The following is a 25,686-nucleotide window of genomic DNA, read 5'->3' as shown; positions in this document are numbered from 1 at the left end:
CATCAGACCAGGTCATCTCTCGGGGACCAAAACAGAGAACATTATCGAGGTAAAGGATCCAAAGGGTGAGAACACATTGTTGTAGACCTCTCATCCCTAAGGAAAAATATCGTTAGCAATTCTTTCTTAACAAAATATATTATAACGGTGTTCCACGTGAAGGGACTAACTGGAATTCGCAACTGAAGGGACGAACTTATCGAAGTTTGAAGACCGATGAGAACCGGACGCAATTCAGTGAGCAATGAAGGCCGCAAGGCTAAGATCCAAGTATCAAGCAAAGTAAATATCGGGTTTTATTCACTTTTTACTGTCAACTCATAATATCTTAAGATCATAAATGGAGTTTTGACTCGGAGAATTTTTCAAAAAGATGAACTTGGGACGATGAATATCCGAACACCGAACTGGCAGTACATAAAATATGGATAGGTAGCCACCAAGGAACCATGACCTAGGAAAGGCCAACATCCCAGCGGCTAAGCGCCCCTAGTAAATTAGTTGGTGTTTTTTAGCCATATGAGTCCTAATCATGGAAATTGCGCAGGAACGCACTAACAGACATAGCAAACAGCAGATGGGCTGTTCAAGGGCCAATCAGGTCAGATACATAGTCCCCATCTAATATAAACATACGAATTTCTCCAGTACTAACGAATGATTCAAAGCTATACACGCATAATGGAAAGATTGTCAAAATGTCTACGGCCTCAACAAACGATAGTTAATGGTTAACTGGGGGGGGGTTGTTCAAAATCAACACGCTGACCTTTAGATGAAATTGATAGCCCATGTGCCGGATATCTAAGTATAGATGTGTCTAATAATTGATCTCCATATCCGATTTATATATTAGCGCTCAGGTGTGATAGATTTGAGCACGGACCAAAACACTCCACAGTTAAGGCGCTCCATGGCTAATCAGGAGCTGCCATATATTTTAGCGTGTCTCAGCTCATGCACAGACAGCGCTTAACCACCCATTTATGACCGCCTATTGCAACCTTAGAATCTGCTGGTGTTGCCCCTGGGGTAATGGCAGCCAGCTGAGGGAATCATCCTCTGTTATGAAGAGCCCTCATTTCGTCAACTACACTTTTCATTGCCCTCTTCCATGCATTTTGATATGGACTAACAGCTACGAAAAGACATAGTACACAAGTTTCTTCGACAGTTACGTGGAATTTAGGAATATTCCCTGCAGATGGGAAGCTATTAATTTTCGCAAGCGACCATGTTAAGTATGGCCAAAATATCTCGGAGATTATATCGCTCTATGTTCATAGTTTTGTTCACTCTATTCGGGGTTGCGACATTATTGCGACTTCCAAGCAACCCAACTCCTCTGGGCGATTCTAATTCTTACTTTTACGGTCTATCCATGAAGCAAGTTAAACTGGTCTCGATTTGCATACACCCAATATGCTACCGACAGGTCTTATCTGTGCAACTCGCTCATGATTTTCGAGGCTCTTCAACGCCTTGGAAGCAAAGCCGATCGCTTGTTGATGTACCCACACGATTTCCTCTTGTCTGAGGACGATAGTTCACCTGAAGCTCGTTTACTTCGCTTTGCAAGGGACAAATATGCAGTCAAACTCAAGCCAGTCGCAGTAATGAGGAAGGGGGGGGGAGGTGGTAAGTCATCCCAATTCATTACAAAGCTCCCAACTAAGAGTTTGCATAGCACCGTGGTCATCGAGCTACACAAAGTTGCTGGCTTTTAATCATACAGAATATGAGCGGGTTCTTAACTTGGATTCAGATGCAACCCTTCTGCAGGTGCGAAGATCAATCTTGGCTTTCCTTTTCATTGTATACTAACGTGCACAAAGTCTATGGACGAGCTGTTCCTGCTCCCACCTAGCTCTGTCGCCATGCCACGGGCCTACTGGTTAGATCCGAAGGATCAAGTCTTTACATCTGGACTAATGCTCATCCAACCGTCCACAGCCGAGTTCAGTCGTGTAATGGATGAAGTTTCTAGCGCAACGTCTGACGTAGACGACATGGAGATTATGAACAAGTTATATGGCGACAGTGCACTCGTCGTACCTCACCGTCCTTATACTCTTTTGACTGGAGAGTTCCGCTCCAATAATCATGAAGCCTATCTGGGCAATGTAGACGAATTGTGGGATGCTGAGAAAATCCTCCAAGACGCTAAATATTTACATTTCTCCGACTGGCCAGTTCCTAAGGTATGTCATACTAACTTTTGGTAACCTCCAATGCTTTTCGTTTCGCATACGCTGACCCCCAGGTAGCCATGGATTGCGGCTACTCATGATGTCATCAAAAGAACGCAACCTCCTTGTGAAGTCGATCCTGTAACTGGTCAACGAGATGACTGCCGTCTACGGGAAATCTGGTTAGGGATATACAAGGACTTCATGGCCAGACGAAATGTACCCCAAGCCCCTCCTAGCTTCAACTCGATTTCATATCAAGTTTACTGAATCTGAACAGGATATATGTGGCACTGCCCTCCAAAAAGAAACTTCATGACACGCTAAATTCCTTTCAACGCCATTTTGCGATTACCACGAATCCCATCCCAACTCTCCTAGAGGGCCGCGCAGTAACTCTGCATGCCTCGGTGCTTCCAATACTCTCGTTCCAACATTTGCTCATATTGACCGCTCATACTTTGCTGGTTTGTTTCGGTAAATTGTGCCAACATACAAAACAGCCACCCTTTGCGCGAGCAGAGAGTCAGTTCGATGAGCCCAAGGTCTGCGCCTCATGCAGATCCCGAAGGAGGACAAATATTGTTACTAAAGTAATGATTCCTGCATCGCGAGGAGATTAATGGCGGGCCTGTGTTCCGCTTTCTCCGCCAGACCTTTCAGGAATTCTTCGCCGCGCGATATTTGGTGAAGAACCCCACGGTACTGGAATCATGCATTAAACTGTGCAAATATGACAGTCGCTTTGTGATAGCATTCCGCTTTTTTGCATGCCTGCTTCACACTGATTGAAGGAAATCGGAGGTCAAATTCTTGTTCCAGTTGCTGGATTCAAAGCCGCGGAAGTATCAGTGGCATTCGGTTCATCGGGAATTGATCACACGTTTCTTGAGCCAAATCCAACATCCACGACTTATGCAAGTGCAGAAAGACTTGGAAATTCGAATGATCAATGAGGCCTCATTGGAATTCAACCCGCGTTTCGAACCTGACGCGTTGGCTACAGTCACCCAAAGCGGAATTTGGATCTTGTGATAAAATCCTCTTCGATATCCACTAGTATGAAGCCAAAAAGCTCGATTGATTGTACTGGTTTCCGTCGCTTGAGAGGAAGATCGGATCGTGGGAGAATTCGAATACCCAAGTCATCTTTTTGCGGGCTGGAATTTCTCACTGCAGGTCTATTCGGTGTTGAAGACGATGTTAAGGAGTTTGTGAAGAAACATGATGAGGTTGGTTCTCTTGGGAACTTTTATTGAGAACTTGGTGAATTCTTCTAGAATTTGTGCGAAAAAAGAAAATGGGGTCCATTGACTGAATGGGGTTCACTAATCCTTGAAAATAATTGCAAATGGAGGATGTTGGTTGTTGATAGTCTCCCGGGGTAACCTAGAGCTAGCCTAAACAAATAGTGCTAATTGAGACAGCCCATTAATGATCCACGTCTATTTTTACTTGTTTGTACATGACAGCGTAGATCTCTCTAGGCAGACTAATTAAATAAGGCAACAGTGTTGTTTCGCCCCATTTTTGGCTTGGCAGGGTCCGGCCCGTCAAGTTGCTTAATAAATAAGAACCTTGGCTTCTGGATCTCCACAAACCTCAGACTTAGTTCTTACACTGTAAAGCCAAGAAAAGAAACATCAAAGTGAAAAGTGAAAATGTGTCAAAGAATGTGTTCATCCAAACACCCGCTCTCTAAAGCTCGCAAGACACAAGTCTTACTCTCGGTGATTTCGTGGCCGTGCGCGCTTGCCGCCGTCTTTGCGACGTGTCATAGCCCTCAAGCATGGATCGAGCTCATTGCAGTGAGTCTCACTCTCCTCCTATGATAGACTACCATCTAACAATTCGAAGATCACGATTTCCGGCACCACACCTGTATTTATGCTCTCCAGGTATCGCAAATCAGGAAGCCAATCTCATTCGCTCCTCGAAATCGCTACTGATAGCTTGGTCGCCCTACTCTTGCTCGGCGTATACATTTCCGGCATCATCATTCTTAGTTCTCAGGAGATCGGCGCATGGGGAGATCGCCAAAACTACAAGCTTGCCCGTGGTATTCCACAGGTCTACTCCAACCTTTCATGCCTCCTCCTAAGGTAAGTCGGCTCAGCAATTGAATATCATCTGGTCTTTCAAGTATACTAATCTTCCTAGTTTGTTATATTTGCGCACCTTTGCTCAAGGTTCCTTCCATCAATGGATAAAGCCCATACTCAAAGCCCGCCGTATTAATTACACCCTTTGCCCAGCCTGTGACCAATCCGCGGATGCCACTATGACTCAAAACCCGGATATCGACGTCACTGCGGCGGAACAGGAAAGACCTTCTGTCTCGGGTGATAGTCTCCAGGTTTTGTACACTGATGATATCGAGTCCCAGCCGTTGCTACCTGAGAGCTCCTTGGCCGTGGAGGGTAAGCAGACTACTGGCATCGTGATCAATAACTGAAGCCTTCAAACACCAAGAATTGATAGGGATACAAAGGTCGGTTTATATCACCTCCCAAATGTGTGGAGTTCAAGGGCCTGATCTTATGACTTTGAAAGTAAGCGAATCGACGGGTTCGATCGCGCGCATGCTTTGGAATGGCGGATTTGAAATGGGATAGTGTGTTCTTGTTGATATGTCTAGGCCTTGACCGGATCCTGGTCAACATGCGGTATACTCGGTTCTTTGTCGGGCTGTTGAGCCTGAGATAAGCACGATCTAGGGCTGTAGAATTTGACTGAAATATGTGACCATGAGGCCTACGCTACTTATTATCCTCCTCACCTCTTATTGATACGACTTCCAGCCTGTTCTACCAATTCATTATCCCTCAGATTTAACCTATATTCCCAATAGATTTTATGTTGCTTCGAACCCCAGATGCAATCACTCGGGCAATGTATCAGGCTGCTAGTGTCTAATTGTCAACGCTTTAGCCATTTTATAGATGCTTGGGGGGTCATTGATGATTTTAAGTCAATACTGTTATATTGAAACAATACATAGCAGTAAAAAATTGAGGAAAAATAAACAACCTAAAAAGGAAAAACAAGTGGGCTGTATAGTCCGCAAAAGTGGTCGGTCCCTAAAAACGCTCGGGTGCGGCCGACAACCTTTGCGGTAGAGCTCTACGTCATAGAAAGCTATTTGCTATATCCTAACCAATCGTTGTCTGCTTCTTACTTCTTAACAACAACAATGTCCTCCCGTCTACGTGAAATTTCTGAAGATTCTGCGGCTTCCCACGATACCGAATTGTCCACAGATGCTCGTTTGGACAGAGCTACAGAAGAAATGTTGGCAGTTACAGAGGCTTTACCAAAATATGAAGACATACTGCGGCGGACCCTGAGCGTGCGTTCCATTTCATCAACCTCTTCGAGCGTCGCAGAGCGTATGCATCGAACGAAATTTCTTCAAAATACTGCATTTGTTGTGATCGGGCGAGGAACATGTGGCACGATTTTTCAAATTCCTGGAACGGAGTCTGCGTACAAAAAAGGCAGCGACAAGGACTCACTGTGGAATGACGCAAATCTCACCAACACTGCCTGCCGTGCAGTGATAGAGACCAAGACTTGCCTTCAGGAAATATTTCCAAATGTCTCGATCCCGCGTGTGCCTATAGTGACTGCATGGATCAGTGAAAATGACTTGGATAACTGGTGGGGAGAAAATTTGTCACGCTTCCCCGAGGATACTCAAGTCGGATATCTTTTTCAAGTCCAACGAATCTTGCCGCTTCCTGAGTCCTCCCGTCAAGCTCTCATTCGGCTCTATTTTCCGAAGAGAATGCACCGTTTTGCATGCGAAGACCCGGATAACAAGCCATGTCTTGTACGACCATACCTTGGACAGCGAAGAGGGGAGTGGGAATTTTCTCGACCAGCACTCAGCCTTCAGAACTTTCCTCTTTATCTCGATCAGATAGAGGAACTCCAACTAGAAGCTATCCAATTTTCTGAGGAGATGGCTATTGGACTGGCCATCGTTCACTGGAAGGCCTGCTTGGACGGTATGGACATGGAATTCGTACTCGGTAGTGCGGCGACAAATGGGGAGCTTCCGACCGTTGTGGAGAACTTTAGGGCAGTGAAGCCCTTTGATGTCCCTGCTGGCGATTTTAAGAGACGGCAGGTGCATCTATGGATGCTCGATTTCGATAAGGCTGACCGGCTTAATCTAAAGGAGAGCTGGAAGTCTTGCTGCGATAGGATGGTAACTGCTGTGACAGCGAATGATCCCTATTTCCCCAACCCAGCAGCCACGGGAACTCTCGAACACAACTTGTGGGATATATTCGAGCGCGCATATCTTCTTGCTGCATCTAATATTCTACCTACACAGAAGGGGTTGCCAAAGAATGCAATTCAATACCCGGGTCTATTTTTGAAAGCATGGAAGGAGAGAGCTACAGAACTGGCAAAGGACACAAAGGGCGATTTTGTGCAGTTCGGGTAAATGTGGGGCTCTATGGATGAGTCCGATTTTTGTTTTGACGCAGCCCACTCAAGTTGCTTTTATTCTTTTCTTGGGCGTTATTTATGCATAAATTAATGAAATCATGCTGCTTCCATCTAGCTGGCCCAAACTACCTAAACAAAATGATAATTGGTAAATGATCGAGCACTTTATGTATTTATTCAATATACGCTGTTGTACATTTCCGCTAAATTTATAGGTCTAGAATATATGAACAACAGGACTTTCACACGCGTACAAAAAAGGCCGTCAACGTGCCTAACTTCTTTCAAACTTCACACCCGTCCCATGAGGCCTTGAGGAGTTTGTGTCTTTATAACAAGGGCAAGAAGCCCTCCAAGCACACATACTGTGCCGCTCAACATTGAAACCTCAAAATATCCATGGTACTTGTTGACAAGTGCACCATTAACTGGGGGTCCAATCAGAACAGCCATTGAAGAAACCCCCAATGCCATTCCCAGATACGTGCCAGATACTCTGGGATTTGGGACCAAGATCGAAAGTACAGCGGACGCACCAGAAATAATTGTCCCAGACCAGAATCCGAAGGCAATCGAGTACACTATCAAAGCTGGGTTGGACTCTGCTTTGTTCATGCAGAATATAATGATGCCAGTGATGGTCCCACCCAACGACAAAACATTTAATCGACCGAATCTGTCTGCCAAAACACCTGGAATCACACGACCAAAAGTCGAAGCAGCGTTGAGAATCGCAAGTAGATATGAGGCCAGAGTAGCATCCATACCCCGAGAGACTGCATATGTCGGAATATAGAACAAAGGAGTGAAAAAGCCAAAGAACATAAAGAACATTGCTGACACAAGGAGGCAAAAGTCAACTTTGGTAAAAGCAGAAGGAATGTAAAATGTCGTTCTTCGGGGTGGTAACCGGGCCTTGACTGTTAGGCATGAAAATGCTAGCAGTGGGGTCACAACGAATGCAATGATTCGGACGGACCAGCCAAATCCCAGCGATGTACTATTCAGCATCTTCGATAGAGCGATGGGAATAACCACACCACCAATGGATGAGCCAGCGACCGCTGCACCCAAAGCTGCTGCAATATTTTTGTCAAAATACTGCATCACTGCTGCCATTGATGGGAATTGCAAGAGGCCCATGGAGACGCCGAGTAGAACGCCTTGTGCAAGCATGAACTGCCAATATTTCTCGCATAAGCTTGTCATCATCAAGGAAAATACATAAAGTATTGCCGCAGGTCGGATAACCTAGGTCCGTGTTAGCTCAAGTGTTTGAGGTAAGATAGATTATTTGCGAACATACCCAGGCCCCATACCGATCAAACAATGGCCCCCCAACGGCGCCTGTTGCGAGCTGAATGAAAGCTGATAGTGATCCAATCCATGCAACCTTATCTGCTGATTGATCTTTCAGTTGGTGTGAAAGATAGTATTCTTCGAAAATACCGAATGAGTTTGCAAAACCCAGGGCTGCAAAGAAAGTGCAAGCAGCTCCGGCTGTAGTGAGCCATGCTCGAAGACCTCCATCTGGTGCTCTGTCGGAATCACAGATGCTTTTCTCGTCATTTTCACTGGTGTTGAGGGTATCATCTGACAGCTTTTTTGATGCCAATGGTGTGAGGTGTTGATCGTCCATATTAAAAATATATAATAGATGGGAATATTCAAATTTTCAGGAGGTGGTTAACCAGTCGAGTGGAGTATAATTCAAGGGAAGATATAGTGTATCAAAACCAAACTTACCTAGAATTCTACTGTTCTTATAGCTTTTCAAAGGAAGCTATTTTCTAGCGAGGTATATGATCGGAGCGGAATCGGAGACGGAGACGGAGAATTGCAGACGAGGCGGACCAAAGACGCAGGTCCGACGGAGTTAGCTCACGATGTCAAGATCGTCTTCCAATTTCCCGCCCCGAATGAAGATTATTCATTCCCTTCAAACCAGGAAAACGTACTTTTGATTAGCGGAAGCCATGGATATCACAGTGACAAATACTTCGTCGGGCGACTTATCGGTATCCGGGACGAAGACGAACATTCGGCGCAGAAGGCCCCCCCTGTAAGTAACAAACTCTGGTCTGATGCACGCGCTCTAAATGAGAACATAGGTCTTGCTCTCTTTGCCGTAAGCGCAAAATTAGATGCAATAGGGAGACCCCTTGCAGTAACTGTATTCGAATCAAGAATGGGAATTGCGTTTATCGGGCCTCACAGCCGCCTCGGGACCATGTCAATGGATACGAAGGAAGGCAAACACATGATCTTGGATTGACCCATGCACCTAAACAGGTCAACCGAAGCTTGGGTAATTCTCTGGTTTCTTCGCCTATCAATTACAGACCAGCGATCTTAAGTGGGCCGACACAAACGCTAGCCACCAGTTCCACGTGTCCTTCAACTCCAACCAGTCACTCGTCCATGCACGAAATTGAGATGCTGAAGAGTAAGGTACGGCAATTAGAGAACGAACTGGCTAAATCAACAAAAAGCCATACTGAGACTAGCGCCCCGACTCCGGTTTCTGACATTGAGACAACACATTCTCACTTGGCTGGGACATTCCATATCCACAACACAAGCCTTCCTTCAAACGAAGGCCAAATGGTTAGACGCAGCTTCATTCATAAGAGACGTCTTTTCGGCCAAAGCCATTGGATAAGTAGCATGATACTGGTAAGTGGTCTTATCACATACATTGCGATCAAAATTCAAATACTAAGAAACCATCAGTTCCGTGATATTGTCGAAATGATTGAGCCATATCTCATGACTGAAGGGTCAAACGTTGTCCTGGGTCTCCAAAAATGCAAACGTCTCGGGAAAAGGATCAAGGCACAACGAACACCTCAATGGCCGGCACCGATCACCACCGATTTGCCCTCAAAGGATATCTGCGATGCGCTCGTTGATTGTTATCTTCGAACATCTGAAAGAGTCTACAGGGTATTGCACATCCCATCATTCAAAAGAGATTATGTCACGTTCTGGGATTCTGGAACCCGATATGATCCCATGTTTTTGGTGCAGTTGAAATTGGTCCTCGCCATTGGGTGCACGACTTATGATGATGAATTATCGCTACGTTCCTTGGCAGTCCGATTCATTTACGAAGCTCAAACATGGCTTGCTGAGCCTGAATATAAGGCACGTCTTGGGATTCAATTCTTGCAAGCACACATCCTGTTCCTCCTGGCCAGGGAATTGCTGGGCGTGGACGGAGGAATGAATTGGATTGCAGCAGGCACCTTGATTCGAACAGCTATATATATGGGACTACACAGAGATCCAATTCAGATACCAAACCTATCGGAATTTGCATCGGAGATGCGCCGAAGGTTGTGGAATACGATTTTGGAGGTTTGCCTGCAATCTAGTATGGAGTCCGGAGGACCTGCACTCATCTCGGTCGAAGAATTTGACACAGAGCCCCCGAGAAATTTCGATGATCATGATATTGAAGCCGAAGAACCTATACCCCATCCAGAGAATCAGTTTACGTCATCATCTATAGCTATTGCTTTCCGAAAGACATTTCCGATTCGACTTGCCATCGCCAAATTCTTGAATGACTTCGGCGGTCAAGGCTCGTATGAAGAAGCTATCCGTCTGGATGCAACACTGAGAGCTTCGTATAAAGAAATGCGTCGGACTATCCAGGGATATTTCATACAGCCTTCTCAATTCGAGGTCCTCATGCTAGACTTTGTCATCCGTCGCTACCTCCTTTCAATTCACATCCCATTTTTTGGGCCGTCATTCCTGGGAACGACCTATGCCTTCTCCAGAAGTGTTGTTATCGATACTGCGCTCAAATTGTTCAACTGTTCTCGTATAGCATTACCTTCAACAGCAAGCTCATTATTGACCCAAAGCACGACACCCAATCAAATCGATTTCGGGCGACTGACAATGAGCGGGTCGGGGTTCTTTCACACGCCATTCTTGCATTCGAGCTTCATAATAGCGATTGAATTAAAAAGCCAATTTCTGGAGGAAGAGGGCTTGGGACCTGTCTCCATAAGACCTGATCTTCTTTCCGTGATACATGACGCCAAAGCTTTGAGCTTAAAATATATCAAGATCGGGGAAACCAATATCAAGGGTTATTTGTTCATGTCACTTGTTTCCACCCAGCTGGATGCTTTGATGCAAGGAGTTTCGAAAGATGAAATTCCGAAGCTGTTAATCAAGGCTGCCGAAGAGGCTGAAGATAAGTGTCTGTCAATTCTCGAGCCTATGGCGGCCAAGGGCCAGAATGAGAATATTGGAGAACCCTCCGAGGCTGAATCCACGACTTCACTCCCTGATATGATTAATGACTGGGATTCCATGGTAAGCCTCGATTTCGGTATTTTCTTTTTTGTGTATCGTGCTGATTTAATACCTTTCAGATGTCTGATGGGAATTTCAACTTCGACATGGAGCCTGTGAGCTGGATGTTCAATAGTATACCGTACGGTATACCATGAGAATCTTCAATTCATAATTCACAGTTCGAGAAAGTTTTGTTCTAACAACAGCTTCACGGCAAGGAAGCATTTGATCTGTGTTACCCGTGCCTGTCGGGGTGATACTGAACAGGCTTGAGTACTTGGGTATTACTGGGGCGCTTGAATGTGACGCATCATCAAACGACGTTTCTGTTTGGTCACTGGCATATTTGATGTCAGATCTGGATGAAGAATTTCACCCGGTGGGTGGCGGCAAGTATCGCGGGCCGAAGCTTGGGTGGAATAGATGTACGATGAAACAAATTCCCGACACGACTTTATCTCATGACTCGCCGGATAGAGTAGAACCTAATCATCATTATCTACACAAACATTCTAAGATTTGGCGAGAGATTGTAAGGAAGTAAAAGAGTGATTATCCATCTTAAATAGCAATCATACTCCTGAGTGAGTGCAGTAAATACTGAACTTCTTATTGGACAGTGATTTCGTTGCCATATCCCAGCAAGTAGTAAAAATGAGTCAGTTACAGCTAGATAACTCGCTGTGTGCTCATAAAGCGTATAAGAGTGGATCCTATAGCTAAGAAGTAAATGCAGTATTTCCAGCTGACATAGAACATGTAGAATTAATAAACCCTCCGGTATGCCAGCTTCATTACGCCGATAACCACCCCTATGTCCAGTCTACCTAGATTGGACCCTCCTGTGGGATAGTACGGATGTATCAGGAGACTGTATCCACAAACCATCCATGCTCATCATTATACAGGTTGTATGGTGTCACTCCAGTCAAAACGGGATATTTTTGCTGCTCGTCCGTGATTGTGCAATTGCCTGTTTCCTGCAAGCAACTTGCAATAAATTCACCCACATGTTTGCCTTCGAAGTAGGCGCCCTGTAAATAGCCAAAGAATTCCTGGCTTGTGGCCTCGCCTGCGAAAAAGAGGTTGCCGACATTCGCACGCAGGTTTTGATGCGCTTGTAGACTGGTGGATGGAGGCCAGTTGGAGTAGGATCCATACGCCCTAGTGCCGTTAGTGGCGTTCTGGGTACCTGAGTGATGTGGTGCAAAAACTTACCAAGGTGTTTGTGTCCACCGCTTGTACCAAAGATGAGTCGGGTCTGGGATTTTCGAGCCGTACATATTGCGCAAAACTTCCATGACTTCAACCTGTGTTTCTTCGAAGGATTGCGCCTCTACTCGGTAAGATTGGTCGTTCACGACCGTCGCGATCATAAGACCCGATCCTTCCAACACACCCGGGAGGTCAAGGGGCTGGAATTCGGGATAGTAGCCTCGAGTTTCAGGATCCGCATAGATGAGGTACTGCGTGTTATCCCAAAACGGCTCCGGGAATTGCATGAAAATCTTGGTGTATGTTCCTAGCTCGAAGCCGTGGATGGCATCTTTCTTCCAAGAAGGGAGTTGTGGAGCAAAGTCTACAACATTCTTCTGGAGAACCCCCAGCGAGAAGGTCATAATAGCGTAATCAGCATCGATGCAACCTTGATCCGTCCACACAGTCACAGAGTCCCTGTTGTAGTTGACCCCCGTTACCTTCGTGTTCAGACGTAGACGGCTGTCGTTTTACGCCAGAAATTGTGCAGCTTCCTCCCGAATAATAGTTGCAAAGCCACGCTGGTCGTATACAAAAAGATTTTCCTCGGAGAAATAGTTGAAGGTCGCGTTCTCAGCCACCGAGGTAAAGACTTCAGAACTCTCACTAGGTGTGTAAACAAACTCGCCATCAAATAACCACCATTCAGCAGTCTGTCGGTAAGAATCGTTTTTGGCTGGGTCCCAGTCATGCAGGCGTAATCCGGCACGAAAAGACCGATCCTGGATGTTGTCCTTCAGGAGGGATCCTGCATCAATAGTCACTTTGTGCACGGCCTCTTGGAATTCGCGAATCGCATAACCATAGTCTGCCGGGCCGTGTTCATCAAAATATGTCGTGCTATCCTGGTCAGTTTCCCTTTGATTATAATTAGCAATCATCCATCATATCATAATTACCAAAGCTCCATACATACAGGGTTATGATGTTGTTCTTCTTGGCCTATCAGAACACCGTCAGCTGCATGGAATAACAATGTCCGCGTCGATTGATTTACCAGAGTGTAAATTGGGTTCTCAGGGCCCTCGCTCGTGACTGTTCCTTGAACCTGATACGGGTAAGTCGCCTGCAACGCTCTTCGAACGGGCACACCCAAATCTTACCCAGTTCGCTCCTGCTTCAACTATGTACGGATGGCCTTCTAATCCGCTGCCGAAGCTGACATCATGCATACGCCCTCCAATGCGGTCTTGGTACTCAACCAGGAGAAAGTCGTCAATCCCATTATCTGAAAGAGATTTCTGTTTTGTGTATCTATCAGCATTGAATATGTAGATAGGGGGGGCATCTTTGGTATGAGGATAAACATACTGCAGCTGTGACTCCAGCCATACCCGCACCCCTGGAGATTGTCAGTCCTGGTTTGTTCCAAAGTTCCCCGTGCAGGGCCTAAAGGGTATGATCTTACAGTACAGCAACCTTAGTCCTTTCGCATGTTTGCGTTTGTTCGGCCTGCACAGATAGTGCGACGAGGCTAAAAGTAAGAAGACTTGCGGCTCGCTTCATGACTTTTGAATGTTCACAGAATATAGGTATAATGTGCCGAACAGTGCAGATACACACAGTTTCATTCCTAGTTGAGGCTCGATTGGGAGCATGTGGTGTCTCCCGGAATTGTGTTTTATATAGCTTCCATCTCGACATTCAATTATCATCATTGCAAGTATGAAGGAATTAAACTTTTCCCTTGCTTTTCTCAGGGCAGGGGGAATTTTGCACTACCATCAGGAAGTGTTAGAAGATTCACTATTTTACCTCATTTCATCCATCCACAGTGTACGAGATTCATTGATCCTTTCTAGCCATTTTCAGGCGCTATTTCTTGCGTGGAAAAGCCTACTTATATTAAAGTTCTTATAAAGAGATGGCTAATTTGATTGTTGCTCTGATTTAGCTTTTGGTTATGAAGTTGAACTAGGAAACTTCAACGGGAATCGACAACCATGTCTCATTCACTAGAAATTGCAATATAAATTAGCTTCAATTAAATATGTACAGGTGGAGAGATCAGCAAATCCGTTTCTCTTGAAGGTATTGATAGCCGTAGAATAAAGCCGTAGAGCTACCAAGCCACCTATCAACTTGAGTGGCGTTTACAGGACAAGCTGGACGTTGTTGGGCGGTGGAGATCTGTGCAACATGTTTTTCCGGCAATGCCAGATCGGCGGGAAAATAGATAAAAACACATTAACCAGCCCTTACATTTATTATACTTGAATTATGAAGGGGTAAAGTATGTGAACACAAGATTCCCGCTTCACGAGAATTCTATCTTCAAAAGGAATATCACGGTGGAATGGATACCGCTCAGTTAGGACTGAATTCATGGCTCTGGATCACACTTAAATTAGCACCCAAAAGCAAAGCAAGCTAAAGGGTACTGGGCTACTCCATTCTTTCAAGGGGGTGCAGGTCCGATCAAAAGAGGAACCCGGATTTGCAAGAGACGCTTCTTTCCACTAGTGCGATCCGTTCTCAGGACTCAATTATCCGGGCTATATGCATGGCGCGTGTCATCTAGCTTGGTCTAAAGCGGCTGCTAGGATGTTCTAACTAACTAGCACTTCTACTAAGTAAACAATGCCTGATAGGTTTTCCTAGGAGCTCGTAGACCTTGCATACTATTGTAATGTTAAAAGTGAAATAAAAATAGATCCCAGGCGATTGAGCGCTAGTACCCGTCCGAAAAGCTATAACTGCTAATTATAAGAGTTAATATATAAAAAGAATACTATTCCCTCCTTCTGGAGCGAAAATATTTAAGAGTTGCGTTTTCTCCTAAGTTTTGCAACCGCGAGAAGAGCTCAAACAGACTACCAATAAGATCACCGTCAAGATCCCATCATCTGATCATAAGAATAAGAGGGCTGTTGACGTCCCCAGCGAGTTAATCTCGCCCCTCCACTCTTGTGTATGTTTAAAAGTACTGAATTGTACTTTAGTACAGAAGCTGACTGGGCCTAGTTTAGTGAGGCATAACTTAGGAATCGGATCTTCGGCAAGCCGGATGTTCGCGAAAAATGATACCAGGATTTAAATTATGACTGAGAAATAGAATGGCGTCCGTGCTCATATTTATGCTTTTTCCCCTGGGGGTAGCATGTGTTCAGAGTAGCGTTCCGCAAAGCCCATAAATGGGCCCCAACCCCGGTCCCAAAAGCCCAACCAGCAGTGGGTTCTGGGCCTAATCCAACCTACAGCCCATTCGTAGGGGCCCATAAAGCCCTTATTCTCCTATTAAAGCCTATTAAGGGGGGTTTACCCAGCATCTCATAATCGCTATACAATATTATATTCTAACCCTTCTACTTGGTATATGAAATTTCAAATTTAAACAAAATCAAATCAGGAGAGGTCGAGATACTACAAAAAAGTATGATATTGATATTTAACACTCGATATATATATAGGATCTGGACAGGAGTACTACTACTTTTTTAAGTAAACTTCTATAATTTATAAATTATGTAAGTAACGCGCTTTCTCGCGTTTTTAAACGTGATATAGAGAAATAACTAGTTAGTAATTGATTCTCAATGATTTAAACTAATAAGATATTACCTTTAGAATAAGGCTTAAAAACCGGGGGTAAAACGAAGGGTAATTTTAAAATCCCTAAACGGTGGTTTAACTTCTGAATTCTCAGCATATTTATACTGTTTAGGGCCCATTAGGCCCCCATTAAAGCCCAGTGGGCTTTCCCCTGGGCCCAAAGCCCATCGGTAGTCCCGAAGGTAGGGCCTAAAGCCCAGCTCATTTACGGGTTGGGCTGGGCTTGGCTATGGGTTTAATGGGCTTTGCGGAGCTCTAGAGTGAGTGGGCCCCTGTCCTATCACTCCGAGCGTGAGGATTATCACCCCAGTCTTCAGACTTCTCACCCATATCACCCACTCACCCGAGAGTGCCGCTTAGGTGTTAGGGCGCTTTGACTATTGACGGCGTAGAACAGACGGGAAGCCCTATTCTCCACACCCTATGGTCGTATGTACTAGAATGGTGCTTGAAGGAATTTACATAGTGCACATTTTCGGAAAATTTAATACTCATGATCCAGCGGTGTGAATCAGAAACAGATCACTTAACTGTACGCCTGATGCAGTCGATTTAAAACCACCGCTGTGTCTATAACCCACAACTAGCAAGGAATCTAGCCGACCAGTATTCAAGAGGCCACTCCTGCGACCAGCTTGCTTTTCTCAGCGACTGGATTGCGAACACTTCCATTGGAACCGCAGCCAAAATATCCAGCAACGCATCACTGGCCTTCATTTCCCGCGTAATCCAGTTCCTTACCTCCAGCCCACGAGCGAGTTCACACGATAATTATACATGGCTCTTTTAGGATTGACCTCGGAAGGCGGAATGCGTAAGGTGTCAGCCATCTTCTGGACTAAGGCGCTTGTAATGATCTTCACAGCAGCCGCTAAAGCCTTGTTTTTGCCAGCCTGGGAAAGTTTGGAGGCAAGCGAAGGGCCGGCCCTTGCCGGGGGCCCTTTTTCTGCCGGCCGTTAATTAAGCTGCGCATAAGAGCGTGGAAAGCAGGTTCACGGATACCGAGGACTTGCTCCAAAATCTTGAAGTTGTGCGCGCCCGTCTCCGCAATGACACCGACATCAAGCATAACACCCAGATTTACTGAAACGGCCTTGAGACCCAGGGCACGACGATGGTGGGCGAGCTCGTCTTGGAACGCATTACCGGCGGCATATTGGGCTTGCCCAGGGTTCCCACACACACCGGAGATGGATGAACAGAAAATCATAAAGTCCAGAGGTCTCTCGTGACCGAAATACTTGTGCAGTTTCTATGTTCTCTGGACTTTTGGTCGCAGAGAAGCCGTCCATTCGTCATGCGTCATCTTCTCGAAGATAGCATAACGAAGCACCATGGCCATCTGTACTACTCCTTGGATTGGTGGGAGCTGCTGTGAGCACCGCTGTATAGCATTCAGGAAGGAGGCCTCTTCGGAAATATCGCCACGGAACACCTTAATCTGCGCCACGGTCTCTGATAGCTCTTCAACAATAGCTTTGGCCCCGGGTTTGGTGTCGCCAGATCGCGGAATGAAGGCAAGATGCCGACAACCTGAGGCGATAAGCTCCATGGCCAAACTGCGACCAAGACCACGACTGATAACCGAATCCAGTACTGGGTAGAAATTACACAATTGAGATTGTACTTTTACACCCCGGGCATACATAGATCATCAAGCATCCCCGGTCCCACCGTTGTTTATGAGGTTGTCAAAGAAAGCCATGTCAACGCCCTGGAATGCCCAGTCCTGTCCTCCAGCGGTCAACCCAGGATTCTGGAAGAAAGAATCTGAAAAGAGAGTATTGATTTGAGGTACGCTATTCGAAACAGACCCATATGTTCCAGTGGCGGTCAAAGGATTTGGTGACATGGAAGACATCTCGAGGCGATCACAACGAGCATCCACAGGTGGTTTGATGACTTCAGCATTTGGCATTTCGTGAGGCTCAACGACTCCGCCATGACGCAAAGGATCTGCAGTATGGGAGTTCTCAGGCCTTGTTTTACAAGGCATGTTCAGGGATTGAAATTGAGGTAGGCGGTTATATGTTAAGTCTGTCCGTTGTTGAGGATATTGATTTCTTGGAGCCTCCTTGCGCGCGTCCCCGCCGGCAATCTTAACAATGCCAAAATAGGGAATGTTCACGGTAACGACATCATCGTCACTTTGGTCCGTCGGCACTGTTTCAGTGGTTAATCCCTGCACGCTGATTCTGCCGGAACCATCCAACGGCCCGGATCCAATGGCCAATAACCGGCGTAGCAATTCGGCGCTCTGTGCACTCATTGCATCTGAATTCAAGCTGTTGACTTCTTGCATATTCTCCTGTGCCTGTTCAATCATGGCACGGTCGCTCAAGTATTGATGGGCAAGTAGATTCTCTGCCTCTGAGTGGCTATCGAGGTGAGCCAACAGCAGGGTCATGGCAGCCATTAAGGCAAGAAAATCGATTGTGCGGCAGCTGTAGGCAATTTTATTAAAGCGGCGAAGCGTGATGAAGCGCGAGAGAACTTCCCGTGAGGCATTGACACATGTGATTCGTGAGAATTCGTATTTCCGCCCGGCTGAAGATGAACGAAGCATATAAGGTAGATGGAGATGGTTGACAAGGTTGTAATGAAGTACCTGAGCAAATAATCGCCGTGTGTCCCAGAAAAGCGCCTGCGAGTCGGTTAAGCCGGCGTTCAGGGTTGGTACCAGCCACCATTTGCTAGGGAGTCCCATTGCCGCTTTCTGAAGCTCCAGGTCGAGGGGTTTCATCATAGAGTAGTCATGGGGCGTTGAATGAGAGCTTAAAGCATTGCGCTCCAGAATCTTCGATGAAATTACACAGTGGATTCGTTCAAGACGCCCCATGGGGGTGTCTGTTTGAAGCAGCACGTCGGAGGCCATGCTACGGTCCAGCGATCCTTGAGACAGACCTAATAGTAAAGACAGCTGGCGGTCCAAAAAAACGATTCGAAACCACATGAGCTGTGGGTGGCATCTCGTGTTCGGGTCGAGCACTTCGAACTGAGTCCGATGATCAGATCGGTGAAGACACATCAGCTGAGCAATTCCCATAGCTCTTCGGTTTGATACCCAGCTTCGTCGCAGACTCCCGATATTCGCCTGATACATGCTCTCAATCATGATACATTCCAAACCTTCAATGCTCCCATGAAACTTATCTCTTGTTATCACTAGATCGATAGCAAGATTTGCTAATCGTTCCATTGTGGTCCTTGGCGTCTCTGGAAGACTCTTTATTCCTTCGTGGAGATCGGGGTGTAGATGCTGCAACACGGTGGCAAGCTGGAGCATATATCTTGCTATCAGAATAGGGTGTGTATTTGCGTTGGGGACATTTAACAGAGTTTCACTCGTTTTCAATGCTGTTTTGGAAAGGGCGTTGTATGGCATAGTTAGGATTTCATGGGCGAGAATGAAGGGATCACCCCCGGCTTGACATATCCTCTTGATATCTTTTTTTGAGGGCAGTGATTCATGTAAGAGCCATGAAAGCCTCTCATATTTTTTATGTGAGACTGGTATTTCAATTTCTCGCTTTCCAAAGTTATAAGAAAAGACACGATCTTCGGGCGATGGTTGCTAAGACAAGGAATGACTAACAATCGAATGGCAGTGGGATCTTTAAAACACACCTGTGATAATTGAGACAAGTCCAGAGAAGCTGAGGTTGGTATAATCGCGGATGCTAGGGTCGGTATGCCATAGCTTGACCTTTTGCCATCTTCACCGGATGTCAAAGGTGTTTGTCCTTGGTCGGTATCGATATTTCCTCCACCAGTCCGTGTATCAGGGATCCAGAAATCATCGGGAAACTCTTGGCTAACGCATTTAGATCCTCGGATTTCACATGGCTTGCAGATTGTATTACTGAGCGGATCGAATACACATTTCATCTTCCGCCGCTTGCATTCCCAGCAGCTGTGGGTCCCCTTGCGGAGCTTTTGGCGCTTTGCATGGGGCGGAGACATTGTATGTTCAGATTCACCGAGACCTGACGTGTTGCAGAGATGTGACTAGAAGACATGCGGCGGATGGCCGGTGGGCAGGGGGATCCTTTTGTCTGACGGCGGTCGAAGCGGGTTGGGGGCCTTTTAGAAATGGGGCCGGCGGACGAAAATGATGCTAGTCTGTAATAGGCCTAGGGATTATGGGTCCGGCGGACGAGCTAACGCTAATCCCAATTAAGCTTCTTTCGATGTTTGCCATCCGGAGGAGCATGATAAATCACCTGTACAGGTGGAAGCCCCTGAGGTTCTTTGGCGGACGAAGAGATTATCGTTGTTAATATCTTTACTAATGATTGATAATCTTGGCAACCTGTTGTCACTTCATCAAATAGATATATTTTCTATATTTATGCTTCCGCAAAAGCTGCATCGAAACCTCCGGCCTTTCCCTCAAGATATTCCGGTAACTTCAACCCCTACATCATTTTACCGACCTGCCAAATCATAGAGTCGCGAAAAGGCTTGGAGTCATGTCTTCTGAAAACCCCGACATGGGGGAGGAGTCGAAAGCCAATTCGAGTGTGGTTAATCCGACGACCTCATCTAGCGATATCCAGCATACCCTAGCAGAAAGTGACCAAGAGAAGCATGAAGATGAGAAGGGCTTGGCCGCAGAGCCTTCTTACATAACGGGGCTGCGATTGTTTCTCATCATGCTCACCATCTTCATGAGCACTCTCCTGGCCGCCCTCGAAATTGGGATCATTGCGACCGCTATTCCTGGCATCACCGATGACTTCCACCAATTGAACGATGTCGGATGGTACGGAAGTGCTACTTTTCTCCTCGTTGGGTCATCCTCTCCGATGTGGGGCAAGCTGTATCAATATCTGCGCATCAAATGGGTTTACCTGAGCTCCGTGGTGTTTTACTTGGTTGGCAGCATTGTCGCCGCCTCCTCTCAGAACAGTCTTTCTGTAATCATTGGTCGAGCAATCCAAGGATTGGGGGCTGCAGGCACTCTGGGTGGATCCGTTCTTCTTATCAGTCTCGTGGCCGAGCCAAGAAGGCGTCCAGCGTTGATCGGTAGTTGGATGGGAGTCTTTATGGTATCGACCATCCTCGGGCCTGTTCTCGGCGGTGTCTTTACGAGTGAGGTCTCTTGGCGATGGTGTTTCTGGAGCAATCTGCCTCTTGGAGGTCCAATTGTCATTATGTGTTTACTGTTCTTACGGGTACCCGATCATATTAAGCCTGTCCCAACCACTTGGAAAGAGATCATTCTACAGCTGGACCTTCCTGGGTTTTCTTTGTTACTCGGCTCTCTTGTGTGCTTTGCCTTGGCTCTGCAATGGGGTGGCCAGACCAAAGCCTGGAGCGCCGGTGTCGTCATCGCTACCTTAGTTCTTTGGATTGCCTTCACGATCATGTTCTTCATAGTTGAGGGATTCCAAGGCTCTCGAGCTATGGTTCCATTGAGGCTGCTGAGGCCTCGCATGACATGGGCTAATGCGTTGTGGTGCTATATGTGAGTATTTAACCACTACCTTCCTAGTCTCTCGTCCCGAAGCTAACATTGCGTGCTTACTTAGCTCCAACTCTTCATTCTACCAGGTTATGTTTTATCTCCCTATATACTTCCAGTCTATCCATGGGAAGACCGCTATTATGAGTGGTGTTGATACACTCCCATTTCTGGCTTTCTTCTCCTTGGGAGCTGTGATGAGCGGTGGTCTCGTCGGGAAAACACACTACCTCATGCCCTTTCAATTAGCCAGTGCACTCATCATGGTGGCCGGCATGGCTTTGTTTTACACGATGGGAGTCGACACATCTCAGGCCCGCTACCTTGGGCCTCAGGTTCTTTATGGCTTTGGGCTCGGCTTGGGTAACCAGATCCCCATGACTGCAGTGCAGGGTTTTTCAAAGCCAGAAGACGTGGCAAGCTCCACTGGTATCATGCTCAGTATGAATTCCTCCTATCTCTCTTCGCAAGTAAAAAGCTTTTACTAACTCCCAGGAAAGTGTGTCAGTCCATCAGCGGAACCTATTTCGTCCTCGTGGCGCAGTCCCTCTTCGCCAACCGGATGCTACAGACGTTGGAGAGCTCCAACTCTAATATCAACACCTCATTGGCCCTGGGCACAGGCGCAGCCGAGATCCAGCATCTTTTTACAGGCGAACAGCTTAAAGCTGTGAATAATGCTTATATGGTCGGGATCAAGGACGTTTTCGCCTTTGGTTTGGCTGGTGCGGCAGCGGCCGTTCTCTTGGCACTTCTCATTCCCCAGAAACAGCTTCCTGGTCATCAACAAAAGAAGACGGAGGAGTCCGGACCCGCTTGAATAATCCGAGTTGGCAGCAATGGTGTGTTGAAACTTTCCTTGCTATAGAATGGTGCCTGCCTACAGCTGCCCACTGCTAGTTGGCTACCCTTACAAGATTTCGTTTCCTGAAACGGCAGCTTATGAACCTGCTATGACATTTTTGTCTTTCTAATGGACTCCAAGATGGCAAGTCCACTTTTTTAATGTTGTTTCTATATTATTTCACAAACTGTTCGATAAATAATATCCCGATATCCAAATTTCACGCCTCTATCTGTTCATTTGGTATCAATTGATAGTTATTTTTCTCGTGAATTTCCTGGTGCACAGACATCTATCCGAGTAACCCCAACATACGTCTACACACGCCATTAGAAACTAGGTTACATTGTACTATATGGAAATATCTAGAAGGTAACATAATTTCAGGAGAATGACCCAATAATCTGAAATCCTGTATCTAGTACACCCTTTCATATCACGTGTCAGTCTACGGTGCAATACGCGTTATCATCCGTGGACTGACTAAATAGATCTTATCGGCCTATGATTTTCATGTTAGCATGTTAAACCCAAAAAATACTCATGTCGTTGATCTTGAAAACCATGGAAGTTATCGCCCATTTACCTATTCCTCACAATGACCAAAAAATCTGTTTTTTCTATTGAGTTTAGGTGAGACCTCGGGTCCCAGGTCAAAGTACCTTGCTAATTGATACTCAGACAAAGTTCCAATGTTATGATAGACTTGTCAATTATGTTATACGATGATGTTGCGGTAGAACCTAGGAATTAAGCAATGTGGATCTTGATACCTAAGGTTATCTGTTTGAACGCGTTCCATTTATACCATGGAAGAGTGCGAGTTCTTAGTTATAGGTTGGTATGGTAGACAACTAAAACTAAAGTTCTAATGGTTTATTAGTGCCTGATTGGCGAAAAACACTGTTCAGCCTTGATACAGACACAAATTTCATGAATTGTTTCATATTGTAATCCCACCAATACTTCTTAGTGTAATTTCTTGGCGGGAAATGCCAAGGCCTAGATCCAGGGGAATTAAGACCCAGTCTTAAACGGTAAGTCAATTAGGGCTAGATACCCTTGAACTGGAATCGCCAAGAAACGCGGTACCCGTGACGAGTTAACCAGAAGGTTGCCAAGCCCGAGGTTTTCAGTCTACCCTGAGATGCGCAAAAATATCCTCCCGCTCAGCGGACTCAACACTTTCCGAGTTCCGATTAGACAAAACAGGGCTTGAAACAATATCTTAACTAGGGAAGAAGAAAGCGCTCTCTAGGCGGTCTGGATGAGCCGATGTATCGGGATGAGGGAAAAGAACCGCTTGATATATATATTTTTTGGAACAGATTAAGATCTAAATATCTGCCTAGTTCCGTGAACTTCTACACTTTAGAAGACAAGCTATTAGAATCCATGCCCAAAACTGATGATGCGAACGGTATCTCCCTGTTATTCAGCGGAAGGGAATGCTTCAGGAGGCACCATACCATCCATCCGTCCAATTTGTGGAACTCGCTCGAGAAGAGGCACACTTCTTGGAATTTCATATGTCGATTGATCTATATAGGTAAGTTAGAAGATGACAGGGGGCGCTCGTTGGTTTTACCATTGCTGTTGTGGCAGGCCAGTATCTCTGAAGATCATTCGAGTCACCAAGGAGTAATATATGCGGTAAGACTGACGAGGAAACAGTCGTTATGTGATCAATAATGGGATAGTTAGACTCGCAACCCTGCATCTGAATCTGACGGGAGAGATGCAAGAGGCTCCTAAAGGACAAGGTATGGTACCTGTAGTGAGGAACGTAGGTATGATGTGTAGAAGGTATGATGTGTAGAAGGTATGATGTGTAGAAGGTATGATGTGTAGAAGGTATGATGTGTAGAGAGCGGTCAGCTGGCCTTCGAGATAACGAAAATAAAATAATGATGAAAAATAGTGATAACTACTCCAGGTGGAGACCGATAAATTGTATTCAGAATTTCGACGGAAGGTTAAGATCTATGGATGAGTATAAGAGCTAGTAATCTTCGTATATACCAAACCCGATAGAGAGATCCGGGAATGGCCATAACTTATTCTCTATAGGCTACGCCCTACCGTGGTGCTTTTGCTGTCACCCCGACTTACACCATATCGGACCGCTATAGTGGAGACTCCTTGGGTACTTCTTTTGGCCCTTCCGGTTTAGCGCCGACGGTCTCTGTGCGTGCCCGTGCGTGGTTGTACGTATCGGTTTAGCCAAGTGCCAAGCCTCACCTGGGCACCTGGGCACCTGGGCACTTGCCTGAGACGCCGAGAGAATGCAAACCCTGCAAACCTCTCGTTTCTTTCTTTTTTCCTTCAGAGCCAGTCAGTCCAGGTAGTGCAAAACAACATATTGCTATCTCTCTCCATCGCTTATTCTCCAAGGCCTATGCTCTGGCACGACTAACCTGGGCTGATTTCCATCCGTACCTGGCCTTTCAGCGAGGCAGACTTATCGACACAGATCACCTGCAGCCTCTTCTTCCATGGTGATGAATTGGACACTAAGCTAACATCCAAGTCCGATATAGCCACCGAACGTGCTATTTTCCCTTTTCCTAGCAACCTCACTGGAATCAAAGGATCGAATTAAGTCATGGTTTTCTATGGAGTTAGCAAAGGCTGTCTGACTTGCCTCAAGCGGCGTGTCAAGGTTCGTTGATTCGGGTTCAGGTAATAGAGCTAGCGGGCATTGCTAACTTAAAAAAAGTGTGACGAAGGCAAGCCCACTTGTTCCAGGTGCAGTAAAGCAAAGCGCCAGTGTCAAGGATACCGAAACCAGGCGTCCGTGATATTTCGAGATGAAACTCACAAGTTCATCAACATGAATGGGCCGAAGTCCAATCTCGATAGCACTCCAGAGAATGTCAGGACAGTTTTGCAATGGATGTTGATTTCCGGACAGCAGGAAATTCCCATGGCGGACTTGTATGGAACAATTCCTGTCATTTACCGCCAAGCCGGGGAAGATTCTGTCTTCAAGGTCATGTTTTCAATCCTATGTGATTTCCTTGTGACGCGAGCTAGAAACGGCAGAGCTCCCGCTGTAGCATCTATTGCTCAGTATGGGCATATACTGGAGTTTGTCAGGGCTCAGCTGCGAGATGCAGAAAGAATTGAGAACATCAATGAGGTACTATTGACCATTCTTTCGATTAACAGCATCGAGGTGAGTCATCCTTGATTTCCATCTGAGTTTGCTATTTACGAGTAATAAGGGCCTTTCTGCCACAGAAACATCCCTCGCCCTGTGGGGGGCACATTATGATATCATTCATTCTCTTCTTCGAAATGAAAGTAGGGATTTCCCATTGGATAAAGCCTCTGTTTTGATTTTCTTCGCATTTAGGGAGATGGTGGTGAGTGGTGAATCAACTCCTATTTTTATTTAGTGTTGATGTCTACGATGGTAGACGATGGTGTACAATATGTAAATTGTTATAGAGTTACTATACAACTAGGAAAGATGACTGACTACATAGTAACTATGGGATGGTGAGCCTGTGGTATCTAAGAGATAACAAATACCCCCTATAATCAATGCTATATAAATTGTTTAAAAAGAATCCCCCTATAGTCCTTTCCTATAT

General features: G+C 45.9%; 9 protein-coding genes across 9 annotated transcripts; 5 read left to right on the top strand and 4 right to left on the bottom strand.

The window, feature by feature from the left end:
• Window positions 1-1,457: 1,457 nt before the first annotated feature.
• Window positions 1,458-2,459, top strand: PEX2_042340 (Glycosyl transferase, family 8; the record flags this gene model as incomplete). Its single annotated transcript, XM_016741509.1, has 4 exons — window positions 1,458-1,638; window positions 1,688-1,782; window positions 1,836-2,201; window positions 2,268-2,459. The coding sequence occupies 4 exons, from the start codon at window positions 1,458-1,460 to the stop codon at window positions 2,457-2,459; spliced, it is 834 nt and encodes a 277-aa protein (XP_016603519.1).
• Window positions 2,460-3,862: 1,403 nt separating this feature from the next.
• On the top strand, window positions 3,863-4,644 carry PEX2_042330 (uncharacterized protein; the record flags this gene model as incomplete). Its single annotated transcript, XM_016741508.1, has 3 exons — window positions 3,863-3,997; window positions 4,047-4,291; window positions 4,350-4,644. 3 exons carry the CDS (start codon window positions 3,863-3,865, stop codon window positions 4,642-4,644), a joined length of 675 nt encoding a protein of 224 aa, XP_016603518.1.
• Window positions 4,645-5,382: 738 nt separating this feature from the next.
• PEX2_042320 (uncharacterized protein) lies at window positions 5,383-6,645 on the top strand (the record flags this gene model as incomplete). The annotated part of the gene is made up of 1 exon (XM_016741507.1): window positions 5,383-6,645. The coding sequence occupies one exon, from the start codon at window positions 5,383-5,385 to the stop codon at window positions 6,643-6,645; it is 1,263 nt and encodes a 420-aa protein (XP_016603517.1).
• A 296-nt stretch (window positions 6,646-6,941) lies between these two features.
• On the bottom strand, window positions 6,942-8,289 carry PEX2_042310 (Major facilitator superfamily domain, general substrate transporter; the record flags this gene model as incomplete). The annotated part of the gene is made up of 2 exons (XM_016741506.1): window positions 6,942-7,901; window positions 7,957-8,289. 2 exons carry the CDS (start codon window positions 8,287-8,289, stop codon window positions 6,942-6,944), a joined length of 1,293 nt encoding a protein of 430 aa, XP_016603516.1.
• A 782-nt stretch (window positions 8,290-9,071) lies between these two features.
• On the top strand, window positions 9,072-11,167 carry PEX2_042300 (fungal specific transcription factor domain-containing protein; the record flags this gene model as incomplete). The annotated part of the gene is made up of 4 exons (XM_016741505.1): window positions 9,072-9,326; window positions 9,384-10,985; window positions 11,045-11,080; window positions 11,147-11,167. 4 exons carry the CDS (start codon window positions 9,072-9,074, stop codon window positions 11,165-11,167), a joined length of 1,914 nt encoding a protein of 637 aa, XP_016603515.1.
• Window positions 11,168-11,830: 663 nt separating this feature from the next.
• PEX2_042290 (Flavin amine oxidase) lies at window positions 11,831-13,730 on the bottom strand (the record flags this gene model as incomplete). The annotated part of the gene is made up of 8 exons (XM_016741504.1): window positions 11,831-12,131; window positions 12,186-12,641; window positions 12,699-13,082; window positions 13,141-13,166; window positions 13,222-13,272; window positions 13,328-13,465; window positions 13,536-13,566; window positions 13,633-13,730. 8 exons carry the CDS (start codon window positions 13,728-13,730, stop codon window positions 11,831-11,833), a joined length of 1,485 nt encoding a protein of 494 aa, XP_016603514.1.
• Window positions 13,731-16,513: 2,783 nt separating this feature from the next.
• Window positions 16,514-16,986, bottom strand: PEX2_042280 (Polyketide synthase, KR; the record flags this gene model as incomplete). The annotated part of the gene is made up of 2 exons (XM_016741503.1): window positions 16,514-16,722; window positions 16,779-16,986. The coding sequence occupies 2 exons, from the start codon at window positions 16,984-16,986 to the stop codon at window positions 16,514-16,516; spliced, it is 417 nt and encodes a 138-aa protein (XP_016603513.1).
• Window positions 16,987-17,028: 42 nt separating this feature from the next.
• PEX2_042270 (fungal specific transcription factor regulatory middle domain-containing protein) lies at window positions 17,029-18,975 on the bottom strand (the record flags this gene model as incomplete). The annotated part of the gene is made up of 2 exons (XM_016741502.1): window positions 17,029-17,372; window positions 17,451-18,975. 2 exons carry the CDS (start codon window positions 18,973-18,975, stop codon window positions 17,029-17,031), a joined length of 1,869 nt encoding a protein of 622 aa, XP_016603512.1.
• A 1,273-nt stretch (window positions 18,976-20,248) lies between these two features.
• PEX2_042260 (MDR family MFS transporter) lies at window positions 20,249-22,063 on the top strand (the record flags this gene model as incomplete). The annotated part of the gene is made up of 3 exons (XM_016741501.1): window positions 20,249-21,246; window positions 21,311-21,684; window positions 21,744-22,063. 3 exons carry the CDS (start codon window positions 20,249-20,251, stop codon window positions 22,061-22,063), a joined length of 1,692 nt encoding a protein of 563 aa, XP_016603511.1.
• Window positions 22,064-25,686: the final 3,623 nt, after the last annotated feature.

Source organism: Penicillium expansum (assembly GCF_000769745.1).
Source record: "Penicillium expansum strain MD-8 chromosome Unknown contig143, whole genome shotgun sequence".
Classification (NCBI taxonomy): Eukaryota; Fungi; Ascomycota; class Eurotiomycetes; order Eurotiales; family Aspergillaceae; genus Penicillium; species Penicillium expansum.
The sequence above is the reverse complement of the archived record's forward strand: the minus strand, read 5'-3'. Positions and strand labels throughout refer to the sequence as shown.